Here is a 12,753-nt window from a genome sequence, read left to right as displayed (position 1 = left end):
GTTTTTTTCTTCAAATATTAAATAAATTTTATAATAAAATTTTATTAAGTATTCTAGTTTTATATTTTTCACTATTCATAAATATATAAAATAATTATAATAAATAAATTTTTAATACTATTTTCTACTAATATATTTCTACTTAGAGTTTTAATTATAGTAGCTATAATTTTATTATTTAAATAAATTTTTAATATAATAATTTTTTAATTATAAAATATATATTTAATTAAAAAATTATTTTATAATAAATATATAGTATTATTTCTTTTTAAAATATAAACTTTATTCTTTATTTTAAAATATTATTTAAAAAGTAAATTATATATTATATTTAGTAAATATTAATAATTAATAATTAATTTATTTATATTATTATTATTTAGTAGTAATAATATAGATATTTTCTTTTATTCTATAATAGAGATAAATAAGCTTTACTTGTTATTAATATTTTTTTATTAAATTGGTTAATATTTAATAAATATTATAAAGTTAGAGTAGATATTATATATATTATTAATATTAGTTATTTATATTTTAGTTTTTAAATTTTAAAAATAGTATTTATAATTAATTAATTTTTAATTATATAGTTAATAATAAAACTAATAAAGTTTACTATAAATTTATTAATTATATTATTTATTTTATTATTAGTTTTCTTTATTTAATATAAAAATTTATATATTTAATAGTTTTTTAGTTTTTAATTTATTAGATATTCAGTAATATATAAATAAAAATAATTATTTAATTTATATTATATATTTTTATAATATTTATATTTTTTATTTTTTTTTCTAAAATATATGATAAAAATATATTTAAAATATTTTTTAGTTATTATATTTTTTGGAGATTAATTTTTTATTTTTAGTTATTTTTATTAGTTATTTAATATATTTAGAATTTTTTTTAAAACTATAATTATAATATTATTTATTTATATTTTTAATTTTATTTTTATATAAAAATTTATAAAATATTTATTTATTATATTAGTTTAATTATAATTATTAATTTAATTTATAAAATTATTTATCTATATAAATATTTTATTTTTAATATTATATATAAGGTAATTAGTAAATTTAATTAAATATATTAGATATTTTATTTATTTTAATTAATTATAGGGCTTAAGTCTTTTCTTTTTAAATTTTAGAATAATTATAAAATTTATTCTTTTTAATATAATATAGTTCTACTAGTAAAATTAAATATTAATTAATAATATTTTTAAAAATATTTATTTAATAAAGTTAATTATATTTTAAATTATATTTATTAGTAAGTTAATAATCTCTATATATTTATAAATATTATAAAAGATCTAGTTTCTTAATTAATAAATAATATAAATATTTATTATTTTAAATTTTTCTAAATAGATTTAATTTTTTAATAATAATATAATTAAACTATTAATAAAATATATAAAGTATTAAATATATAATATTTTTATTATATATATTATCTAATAATTAATATTTTTTTCATTTATTAATATTAATATTTTACCTAATAATTAAAGCTTAAAAATATCTAGTATTTTCAGCTAATTAAATTAATAAATTTAATTAAATTAATTATTATTAAGCCTATTAGAAATTTAGATTTTTAGTATATATAATATATTTAGTAGAAGAGGGGGGGATTAATATATTCAAATATATTTAAATTTAGCTAATTTAGTAATATTAACTAGATATTAAATAAAGGCTTTATAATTTTTTAAAAGCTTAAAAAATCATTATATAATCTAAACTTCTAAATATAATAGAGTAATAAATAAATACTTTAATATTTAACTAAATATTAGAAAGGTAGATAAATAGATATAGAAATAAATAACAATAATAAGCTAGAAGATAGTAGGCTATTCTATAGTTATTTATCTATAGAATAATACTTATTAATTAGCTAATAGGTACCTAAGCGAAATAATAAAGGAGGTGGCGGCAGCGGCGCATTCTATATCCGATACACTGGCCAAACGCCGGCTCCAACACCCCACAAACAAGGAATAATCAACGATTTCTGCACTTAGTGGATTCTGCACTTTGACGTCATGAAATTTGTTTTTCGACGCCTTCGTATTTGCCGACATATGATACCCCATGTCAAGTTTGGAAGATAAGATCTGCTAACCGATGTCAAGGCTCTTACTGGACCATTCCACGATGGTCCCATCACAGGGTTGCTGAATCCCCCTTGCCTAGTGACAAGGGCCACAAAGCTTCTTGCATTTAGACATCCAGTGAGATTGCGATATTTCACGAGGGACTCCCAACTGTGAAGCCAAAACGACCAGGGATATCGGCGCTTGAAGGTGCATATCAACCAGCCGCCAGTATCAAGGGCCGTGCTGCTGCTATTCTTATTCCCACCCCTGGCTCGGGAATTTGCTGGACAGAAGGGGATACCAGGAACTGTGGCAATCTATAGGCTCCGGGCCCTCCAGTCAGCGAGTCCCGAGTTCCACGACGGCTGATCCCGTCAGGCCCTCTTGGCCAAAAGTGAGCCCAAGATCTGAAGCAGAAACACTGTTGTCTTTGGCCGAACCGCCCGGAAGGACAGGGTTTGGAGAGCCGGTTGCCTATCATGGTGGCCACTGTGCAGTTAACATGGGGTTTATGACACGTTAGGGGCAACGGGCTGCATATCAACTTCATGTTTATGCAATTGCAGCGCTATCTACAACAACTGAGACGGAAAGCTGCAGACTTGCCTGTCTGCCCTGCGAGAACGAAGGATTCGGGCGCGTAAGTCTGATGGAATATCGCCATCCACCAGACATAAAAGGAACATGTCTCCCTCAGTGATTTCGGCCCTTTTCTCTTGTCCAGCATAGCGATCTTTTCCATTCTTGCAGTACATTTTCAAAAAGTCTTTCCTTCTTTCCTCTCTTTCCACCACTCTTTCGATTCTATACACTCCTTACAAGCGAAGTTGATCTTCCGTCATCTGCCAATATGCGTGCCTCTACATTCACTCTCTATGCCCTTTGCGCAGCTGGATCTGCCATGGCCCACATGGAAATGCAGTGGCCATATGCCCTGAGAAGCAAGTTCAACAAGGGTATGAATGGCCATCTTCCTGCTGTGATTGACCCGGATGTGCACGGTGCTAATAATGTCTATAGAGAACACCAACCCTGACTGGTCCATGACTGGCCCTCTTAACCCTTCGGGTAAGCTCGACCCAATTGACACATTCATGAGGCGTGCGGATACTAATGGGCCCCTATAGGAGCCGACTTCCCTTGCAAAGGTTACCACAAGGACCCATTCAAGTCTGTTGCTACCTACGAGGCCGGCCAAGAGTACAACTTGACACTTGCTGGAAACACCCGCCACGACGGAGGATCCTGTCAGGTCTCCCTCAGCTACGACAACGGCAAGACTTTCAAGGTTATCAACTCCTATCTCGGTGGCTGCCCCATGAAGGATACCTACAACTTCAACATCCCAGCCAACGCACCGTCAGGAAAGGCTCTCCTTGCATGGTCTTGGTTCAACCTCGCTGGAAACCGCGAGATGTACATGAACTGTGCGCAGGTCACTGTTGACAGCAAGAGCGCCTCCACCACTCAGTTCAACTCTCTCCCTGACATGTTTGTTGCCAATGTTGGAAATGGCTGCACCACCGTCGAGGGACAGGATATTGTTTTCGAGGACCCCGGAAAGCAAGTGCAGTATGCGGACGGCGTGACTGCACAGACCCAGGTGTCCCCTAAATGCCCCAAGAAGAGCGCAAAGAGATCTGAGAAGTGCGGTGGCACTCACTCTGCTAAGTTCAGAGTCTAAGAATCCACGTTTCTGCGCTATTTACATGCCTTTACAGATTCAAATTCGGAAGGCCTGTGTATTGCGAGCACATTGGAATGATGACAGTTTCATTCTTTTGACCATCGCCCTCTGGTAGGGCCATGCCTTTTTTACCCATCCCCATTTGACTTATGATTTTCACGCTCACCTGGTTCGGTGTTGCATACGCTCGTTTACGGTATTGGAGTTTTTTGTTTATGGAAAACATTGTGTATATACTTCTGTCGCTATCGCTCGAATATATGATCAAGTCTTCACGTATTGCTGCCGTGCTAGGTGTAACATTCAGGATCTCTGAAGCATGCATCTGAATACCGTGATTCTCTCCTGACTTGCTCGGTTACTTGTTACGAGATAACCGAACTACCCGGCGCTAGTTCGTACCTTGGTCTTTGAACTAGTTAGTTAAGGTCTGGAAAGGCGCGGAGCCCCTGGTGATCTCGGTACAAAATAATCTGATATAAAACTGGGATGAGCCCCGCGTTTCCACCCTTTGTACAGGACAAAAACCAAGTGGCCAGGACTTTAGAAGCCAATATCACCATTCCATACTCCAAGAGTAAAAAGAAATATGGAACGGAATCATTTAAAAGACGGCGTTGGCATACAGGTCGACGATAGTCACTCAAAGGAACTCTGGGAGACGGCACTCAATCCCCCCAGCCGTAGTGTTCTCCCTCCAGCAGCATCACTGGAGCAGTCGCGCTCATCCATCATTACTGAACTCTCTCATACTGGTCAAGGATACACTCAAACCAAGGACCATTTGTTCAATGATATCATCCCCGGGTTGAATGACTCTGCAATCAATGCGAATTACTACGGCTTTGTGACTGGCGGAGTGACTCCTGCAGCTCTATTAGCCGACAACGTTGTCTCTGTCTATGACCAAAACGTCTGTGTTCATCTTGTCGACCACTCGATTGCAACAGACGTGGATTATGCTGCCCTTTGCCTGTTAAAGGATTTATTCGGGCTCAAGAGGGACGAATGGCCCCATGGGATATTTACTACCGGTGCCACCGCTAGCAATTTGGTTGGTCTAGCGTGTGGAAGAGAGTACGTCTTACGAAAGGCAGCTCAAAAACGAGGTGCCAGTGGAGATATCGCATCCGGCAATATTACAGATAGTGTGGGCGAGTATGGTATGCCTGCAGTTCTTGAAGCAGCGGGCCTGAAGGGTCTTCAGGTATTGTCTACCATGCCACATTCTTCTGTGGGAAAGGTTGCCGGTATCCTAGGAATTGGCAGGGCAAATGTCAAGTCCATAGTATCAAATACTGGTGAATCTCATGGACAGCCATTGGAGTTTGACTTTGAACTGTTTGAAAAGGAGTTGGCAAGGGATGGTTTTGCTTCGATCGTGTCTATTTCCTGCGGGGAAGTTAATACCGGACGCTTTGCAACCAAGGGAATAGACGAGTTCAGGCGTGTACGGGCACTATGCGATAAGTACAATGCATGGCTTCATGTTGATGCTGCGTTCGGGATGTTTGGGCGTGTTCTTGATGATAGCCCGGAGTTCGAAATTATCAAGAAAGGTAGTGAAGGGATTGAACTTGCGGATTCAATTACTGGGGACGGGCATAAACTACTGAATGTCCCATACGACTGCGGATTCTTTTTCTCTCGCCACGGAGATGTTGCAGAGGAGGTCTTTAGAAATCCTAATGCCGTCTACCTCTCGTCTTCATCCGGAGAGCATATACCAACACCCCTCAATATAGGTGTGGAGAATTCGAGGCGATTCAGGGCCTTGCCTGTCTACTCGACTCTTGTTGCATATGGCAAAGACGGTTATAGAGCCATGGTGGAGAGACAAATCCGGCTTGCCAGGCTGGTTACCGGCTGGCTCCACGAGCATCCCAAATACACGATTCTCGGAGGTGGAGCTTCAAAAGAAGACTTGATCGCTGCCACATACGTTATAGTTCTATTTAGAGCCAAAGACGAAGCACTCAATGCCAGGCTGGCTAGTGCAATAAATGGTACTGGCAAGATGTTTGTCTCTGGAACTAAGTGGGCTGGGGAGCCTGCATGTCGGGTTGCAATTTCGAACTGGAAAGTACAAGTTGAGAGAGATTTTACCTTGATTAAGGAGGTTCTTGATGAAGTTTCTAGATAGGTTATGCCAATGAATATATGAGGGATGGAAAATATATTATGGACTTTTTTTTATATTGGTTATGGACTGTATCATTCTATAGATCATCTCCGTCTCGGCCCTGAATCACCCCGAGTAGCCATACTAACCACTTCACCAATTCCCGCCTCTGCTTGCTCATCTTCGAGGGCCGTAATCTCCTCGCGGCAATCCCACCATTTCTCTTCAGCAAAGTCAAACGCAACCTTCCGGAGTTCCTTGACTGACATTTCGGCGCCACTATCTTTCTCCCTCAGTTTTGCCAGAACAATGTCTTGCCATTCTGTCGAACTTCTGCTGTAGAACTCGCGCAAACTCTCAAATGGTCGTGGGTGCGGTCGAGAGTCGACTACAGTTGGTTCTGGCTCCTCTTCCTTCTCGGCCTCAGCCTCGATGGATGTAGGGTCTGTAATTTCAGTTGCGACTGTAGAAGGAGCAGTAATAGATGAGGTTTCTTCCATGTTCTCATCTTCATCACCCTCGTCATCATCCTCGTCATCTTCATCTTCTTCATCTTCACTATCCGGGACAATCGCATCGTTCCAGTGTTCAGGCTCTTCATAGAATATTTCTCTCACACCATCCATCTTGAGTAAGTCGATGGAATACATATCACAAAGCGTGAATTCTTGATCTCCTCTTTCAAAAGTGCCACCGTACATAAACAGGGTATCTTCCTGGACAGTAAGTTGTGCGTTAAACCGGCGATGCGGCATCTCAAACCGGATAGGTAGTGATTTCTTCCCCGTGGTTTCGGGTACATCTTCATCCTTCTCATCTGTTTCCGGTAACAAGTCGGCTTCAGCTTTTGATGGGTTGGCCTTAGCCTCTAACAGTGCTAAATTACGAAGTAACTCTTCCTCGTCTGCTTTCCCCTTATTGCGTGACTTTATGGCCCTCTCAGTAGCTTGCTGTTTTTTACTCCCTGATTTCGGGGCTCGGAGAGGAAGAGGAAAGAACCTATTTCTCTCAATATTCCACGCAAAAAGGTTATCAAAGAATTCGCTTTCTATACCTTCCTCTGTTGCCTCAACATCATGGACACCTCCGAAAAAGATACCTCGCCCTTTATGGAATGCCATGGTAACACCCGCGCGCGGGGGGTTTGGGGCATTGACCGGCCGTTTCCTTTTCTCCCATCGAATGGTTGGTGAAGCAGTAGATGGTGCATCTGATGGAGGAGGGGTTACCCGTAAAAACCAGGTATCTTGGTGGATCATTGGTTTAAGCACTGAGCGTTGAGCACTACTGCCGCCACCTTTTTGTCCTTTGTTCGCTTTGGTTGCTGCTTTCACACGGGAGTATCCGCCAAAGAGCACGGCGCCTGACTCGTGTGGAAGAAAAGAAAAGGACGACCGGGCATCAGGCTTTTGCGTTGCCGGTGGCAATGCAGGGTTGTACCAGGTGAATTTTTGGCAGTCATAGAGCCAAACGTCTTGCAAGTACTTCGTTTGTTGCGAGGTATCCTGGAAACCGCCAAATAGTATGATGTAGTTCTAAACTCGAATATTAGCAAGGCATTATAGAGCTAAGGCGGTAGGTATACATAAATCACACACCTTATAATATGTCATTCTATGTCCACTTCGAGCTGGAGGGCCTTTACTTTTGGTCTCTATACGAGTCCATTCCCTAGTAGACGGATCGAGGTGCCAAAAGTCATTGTAATGGTAGAATGTTCCTTGCTTAGGCGATGAGAATTCTCCTGTTTAAAAATGCAATTGTCCATGATGAAACATAGTTAGATATCAATTTTAAGAGTAGAGGTACTATGAGATTGAAAATAGTTGCCCTACCTCCAAAGAGGTATATTCCTCCCGCGTTCCCTCCACGACACCATGCATGTCCACTCCTGGGAAGCGGGCTGTTCGGGCTTGTAACAACCCTCCATTCATTCTTCTCAATTAGATATACATATAAATTGTTGTAGAATGTAGCCAGCGACCCATCAAAGTACTCTCCACCAAATAGGAAAATCTCCCCTCGATTTGATGGTGAAGCAATGATGGTTGAAGAAGAGCGGGGTGATGGCGTGCCGCTCGCAACTTCAGTGACTTTTAGAAACTTGGCCTGCTCTTCAGCATAAGCAGCTAGAACAGCATCAAGGTCAACGTCTTCTGCATCACTGTCATCATTCAAGCCCTTGGCTTTAGCCTTCTTCTCCTTTTGAGATGCTTTCTTTGATTGCTTTGCGGCAGCTCGGGCTTTCTGCTCCGCCTTTTTGGCCTTTTTATCTTTTGCCATGGTAGTAGAGTAACGTCTCTACGAATCAAGTGACACGTATATCTACCTGATTCGAATACCAAAAAAGAAGAAAACAAAACACCATCAACCCCTCGATGCTTCGATGGCTTCTTGTGATAATCAATTGTGTGAAGTTCGAAAGCTTGATTTCATTGGACGAGATGGACAAGTAAAAACTATGACTAATGGCTTTGATTATGCAATGTTATGCTTAGTCATACTCATGTGAATATATTTATTCCGAATTACGTAAACTTTCATTATCACATGATTTCCTTAATTTAATATCACGTGACAGGCGCGTCTCCATGTCGCGACATCTCGAGTTGATGTTAAATTGATAAAAACACTGACGACAACAACAACTTGAAAGCATGGGAAACCTAGAAAGTTACGAGATATGACAGGCATCTATGACAAAGAACAATTTAAAGGCTCACCTGGCCTGGCTTTTGGAGCGTCCTAACCCACTCGACAATTTTGTGATTCCCCAAGTGACGCTCGATTCGCAGGTTGCGTTAGCCGATTCCGCGAGCACTGAGCCGACGACTTATATCGAGCCAGAGCTTGGCCAAAGACCATCTACTGCATTACACATAGAAGAAGTTTCATCCGCTCCGCGGGCTGCTGCTCCTGGTAATGATGATGTGTCGACTGATAATACAATGGCCGTACTCCAGCTCGCATCTCCCCCACCACGCAATAGGCTACACAGTACACTAAGCGCCAAATGCTCAATCGATGTACCAGGAACTCCGGCAGAAAGGAATTCCAAGAAACGACCCCTGTATAGAACCGAGTCAGAGACGCCAAAGATAAGAAGTGTGTCCTGAAATCCGAAGACGAAATACCTTGATAATAAGCTGATATGGTAACTAGTAAAACAACGAAGCCTAACAAGCATAACTCCCCCAACCAGTAGCAACAGCTCAAGGCTTGCGAGAAAAGTTGGAATATCTGGTTCAGTCCTAAAGCAAGAGGAAATTGAGTCTGTTGATCTCACGAAAGATGCTGAACGCAATCTATCTTCTTCAGGCTCCGCGTCAACCTTCGGAGAACCTCGGCGATTATGGAGAGAGGACTATGCATCTCGTTCGGGGCCACATAGTAGTAGCAGCGAGAAGAAGAAAAGGCGGAAAACCCCCGATTCGGAGGATGACTCCTATCCTCAAAAGAAGCACTCTTCCCCATCCCCCATAGTTCGGCAATTGAAAAGGGAGAAAATACGGCCTGAAAAGGCCAAGACCCCAGTTGCGCAACGAGTCATCAATGACTCTGAAGATGATGGTGTTTATCTCGACATGATGAAAGAAGATACCTTCTACCCTCGCCTGTCTCAAGGAAAGGAAAGCACGGAGGCTTCCAAGAAGATAAATGAGCGTAATGTCATATCAGAACCAAAGCTTGATGTTTCACAATCATCATCAATTGCACAGCCTCCTAAAGGAACCCAAGCACACCCTCTTCATCCCTCTACTCCTGCAAACCCCCTCCCTAGTGAGAGGGCAGATGCACTGATAACGAGATACCTGAACACACCTCCAACATCTTTTCGTCGAATAATTAATACCCTCAATAACGACAGGACAATAAAGGCAAAATCTGCCTATGACCTGATCTTGGAAGGGATTGACAGTCAGGATAAGATGAAGGAAGTCAGGATTCTGGCCTCCCGTATAAAGGCCATGGAGGAACTTCAAGAATTACATTCTGATTTCTGTTCCTCCAAAATGAATCATGACAGGTTGAAGTCAGCCCTAATAGCCTCCATTGAACAGATGGGCGATATTCCTGACAGCTTCAAGGTTACTGAGATCAGGGAGTCAGCCCAACGGCTACAGGAGAAGGAAGCGAAAATAGTTTCCTTGATACAGGAGTCAGAAATGTTTAAAGGGCAGAGTTGTGATATTTCGACGACGGATATAGATTCGTTTGAAAAAGCGGATCAAGAACCAGATTCCTTTTCCCAGGTCAAATCAACTGTACTACCACAGGCTTCCACCAGTGAGGATGAGAGCCGCCATCATACTTCTGCCATACCAAAGCCCAATGATACAACATCACTCCCTAGCAACCACACTGGTGGAACGAGAAGAAATGATATCATGCGTCCTCCAGTACCCGAGACACGGTGGTCACAAGAGTTCCCTTCTGCTCCACGTAATGTCAAGAGCCCCCTAAGTAGTTGGGATACCCAATTTGACGATGCCGAGGATTTTGTCGATATGCTTGACGATGACCCTCCTTATTCTAGAACCATGGACGCTCCATGTGGCCTGGCAACAACGGCAACTGCAGTTGACTCCGACTTCGATGATCGATCTGCCTCCAATCCATATGATGAACTTGAGGACTTTTTTGATTCTCCTAATTCCAAGCCCGCTCCGTCTGCTCCTGGCCCCCCTGAATCCCACTCTCAATTCCCTAATAGGGAGGTGTTCCGTGAAACGTCCGGAAATCAGTCAAAACCGCCGTCGGTGAAACACCTCAGTCAAAAGGATGTTGGCCAGATAAGCTCAGTGGAAGGCCATCCTTGGAGCAGGGACGTCAAATCTGCCATGAGAGAAACATTCAAACTACGCGGCTTCCGCCCCAATCAACTCGAAGCTATCAATTCTACCCTCAGTGGCAAAGATACCTTTGTTTTAATGCCCACAGGAGGTGGTAAATCTCTTTGTTATCAACTGCCATCTATAATACGAACTGGGAAAACGAAAGGAGTTACTATAGTGATTTCTCCTTTACTAAGTCTAATGCAAGATCAAGTTGCCCATCTTCAAAAACTCAATGTGAAAGCCTTCTTGATAAACGGAGATGTGTCAAAGGATGAACGAGCTACGATTATGAACAATCTCCGGAGCCTCCGAGCCGACTCACTTATTCAATTGCTCTACGTTACACCCGAAATGCTTGCCAAAAGCCGTGCCATGGAAAGCGTATTGCTTCAACTCCATAGTAACGATAAGCTTGCTCGCATAGTTATTGATGAAGCTCACTGTGTCAGTCAGTGGGGCCATGACTTCCGACCAGATTATACTGCGCTGGGTACGATGAGAGAAAAGTATTCTGGTGTCCCAGTAATGGCATTGACTGCCACGGCAACCCCAAATGTCCAAGTTGACGTTATACACAACTTGCGGATGAAGGGGTGTGAAGTTTTTACTCAATCGTTTAACCGCCCAAATCTGACGTACGAAGTGCGAAAGAAGGGAAGAGCCCAAGATGCACTCAAAGATATCGCCGATCTTATTACAAATGATTACCCTGACAAATGTGGAATAATATACTGCCTCTCGAGAAAAACTTGCGAAAGGGTAGCTATGCAGCTCTCCTCCAAATTTGGCGTCAAGGCGGCTCATTACCATGCCGGGCTGAGCTCAAAGGACCGGTTTACAGTTCAAAGAGATTGGCAGTCAGGAAAACATAATGTTATCGTTGCGACAATCGCTTTTGGGATGGGAATAGATAAGGCTGATGTGCGCTTTGTTATTCACCACTCAATTCCACAGAGCCTGGAAGGGTATTACCAGGAAACTGGCCGGGCTGGTAGAGATGGCAAACGATCTGAATGCTATCTCTACTACGCCTACTATGATTCTACTTCGATAGGTTACATGATCAAGAAAAACAAGGAGACTACCCATGAACAAAAACAACGCCAGCGACAGATGCTACGTCACGTCACCCAGTTTTGTGAAAACATCACGGATTGCAGACGTGCTCAAATTCTCGCATATTTTGACGAGAAATTTAAACGAGAAGACTGTAACAGGACATGTGATAACTGCAAATCTGACTTCACATTTGAAATTCGTGACTTTACGCAGCATGCTGCTGCTGCTGTTAGGCTTGTTGGAAATCTGGAAAGCGCGAAAGTGACAGTCCTGGCGTGTGTAGATGCCTTCAGAGGTTATCCACGCCAGTCAGAGTTCTCTCAACTTCCAGAATTTGGATACGGGAGTGAACTTGAACGTGGCGATGTTGAACGATTGTTTAGACATCTCCTTTATGAAGATGCGATTGAAGAACACAACGTACCCAATCAACGAGGATTCGCTGTTCAGCACGTCAAGCTGGGACGAAATGCTCAACGGTTCAAGACTGGTCGGCACAAGACGGAGCTGCCGATACGTATCACTCCTGGCAAAGCAACTACTACCCGACGGGTTGACACGAACTTTACTGGTGTTCGAGTCGCGAGAGATGATCAGCCAGAATCCACCAATGTGTCTTCGCCAATTCGAGGCCCATCTCATTTGCGCATGCAAGATCGGAGAAGTCGCAAGGTGCAAACAGAAGATGATGAAGATGACGACGATAGTGATGGTTTTGCCCCCATTCGTGATGCAAGAAACCCAGGCAGTCCATCAAGATCGCGTCACTCACAGCTTGGCCCTAGAATAACAGATGATGGAAGCCGTTCTGGCCTGAGCGATCTTCGTGAAATGGTTCTAGACGATTTTTTGCTGAGGGCAAAAGGGAAATGTGAACAGGTATGTCCCCCCCCCCTNNCAAAACNNNNACACTACNNCA

At 41.4% G+C, this 12,753-nt stretch overlaps 4 protein-coding genes across 4 annotated transcripts; 3 read left to right on the top strand and 1 right to left on the bottom strand.

Annotated features, from left to right (window-relative positions):
* Positions 1-2,978: 2,978 nt before the first annotated feature.
* TRV_07623 (uncharacterized protein) lies at positions 2,979-3,812 on the top strand (the record flags this gene model as incomplete). The annotated part of the gene is made up of 3 exons (XM_003018322.1): positions 2,979-3,084; positions 3,149-3,196; positions 3,256-3,812. The coding sequence occupies 3 exons, from the start codon at positions 2,979-2,981 to the stop codon at positions 3,810-3,812; spliced, it is 711 nt and encodes a 236-aa protein (XP_003018368.1).
* Positions 3,813-4,404: 592 nt separating this feature from the next.
* Positions 4,405-5,958, top strand: TRV_07622 (uncharacterized protein; the record flags this gene model as incomplete). The annotated part of the gene is made up of 1 exon (XM_003018321.1): positions 4,405-5,958. The coding sequence occupies one exon, from the start codon at positions 4,405-4,407 to the stop codon at positions 5,956-5,958; it is 1,554 nt and encodes a 517-aa protein (XP_003018367.1).
* An 83-nt stretch (positions 5,959-6,041) lies between these two features.
* Positions 6,042-8,220, bottom strand: TRV_07621 (uncharacterized protein; the record flags this gene model as incomplete). The annotated part of the gene is made up of 3 exons (XM_003018320.1): positions 6,042-7,472; positions 7,536-7,681; positions 7,773-8,220. The coding sequence occupies 3 exons, from the start codon at positions 8,218-8,220 to the stop codon at positions 6,042-6,044; spliced, it is 2,025 nt and encodes a 674-aa protein (XP_003018366.1).
* A 413-nt stretch (positions 8,221-8,633) lies between these two features.
* On the top strand, positions 8,634-12,713 carry TRV_07620 (RecQ family helicase MusN; the record flags this gene model as incomplete). The annotated part of the gene is made up of 2 exons (XM_003018319.1): positions 8,634-9,042; positions 9,100-12,713. Coding segments are annotated over 2 exons (4,023 nt in total), but the record flags the coding sequence as incomplete, so codon positions are not given.
* Positions 12,714-12,753: the final 40 nt, after the last annotated feature.

The sequence above is a fragment of the Trichophyton verrucosum genome (genome assembly GCF_000151505.1).
Source record: "Trichophyton verrucosum HKI 0517 chromosome Unknown contig01035_1.f1.exp, whole genome shotgun sequence".
Lineage (NCBI taxonomy): Eukaryota > Fungi > Ascomycota > Eurotiomycetes > Onygenales > Arthrodermataceae > Trichophyton > Trichophyton verrucosum.
Note: the sequence above shows the minus strand (reverse complement) of the source record. Positions and strands in the feature narration are given on the sequence as shown.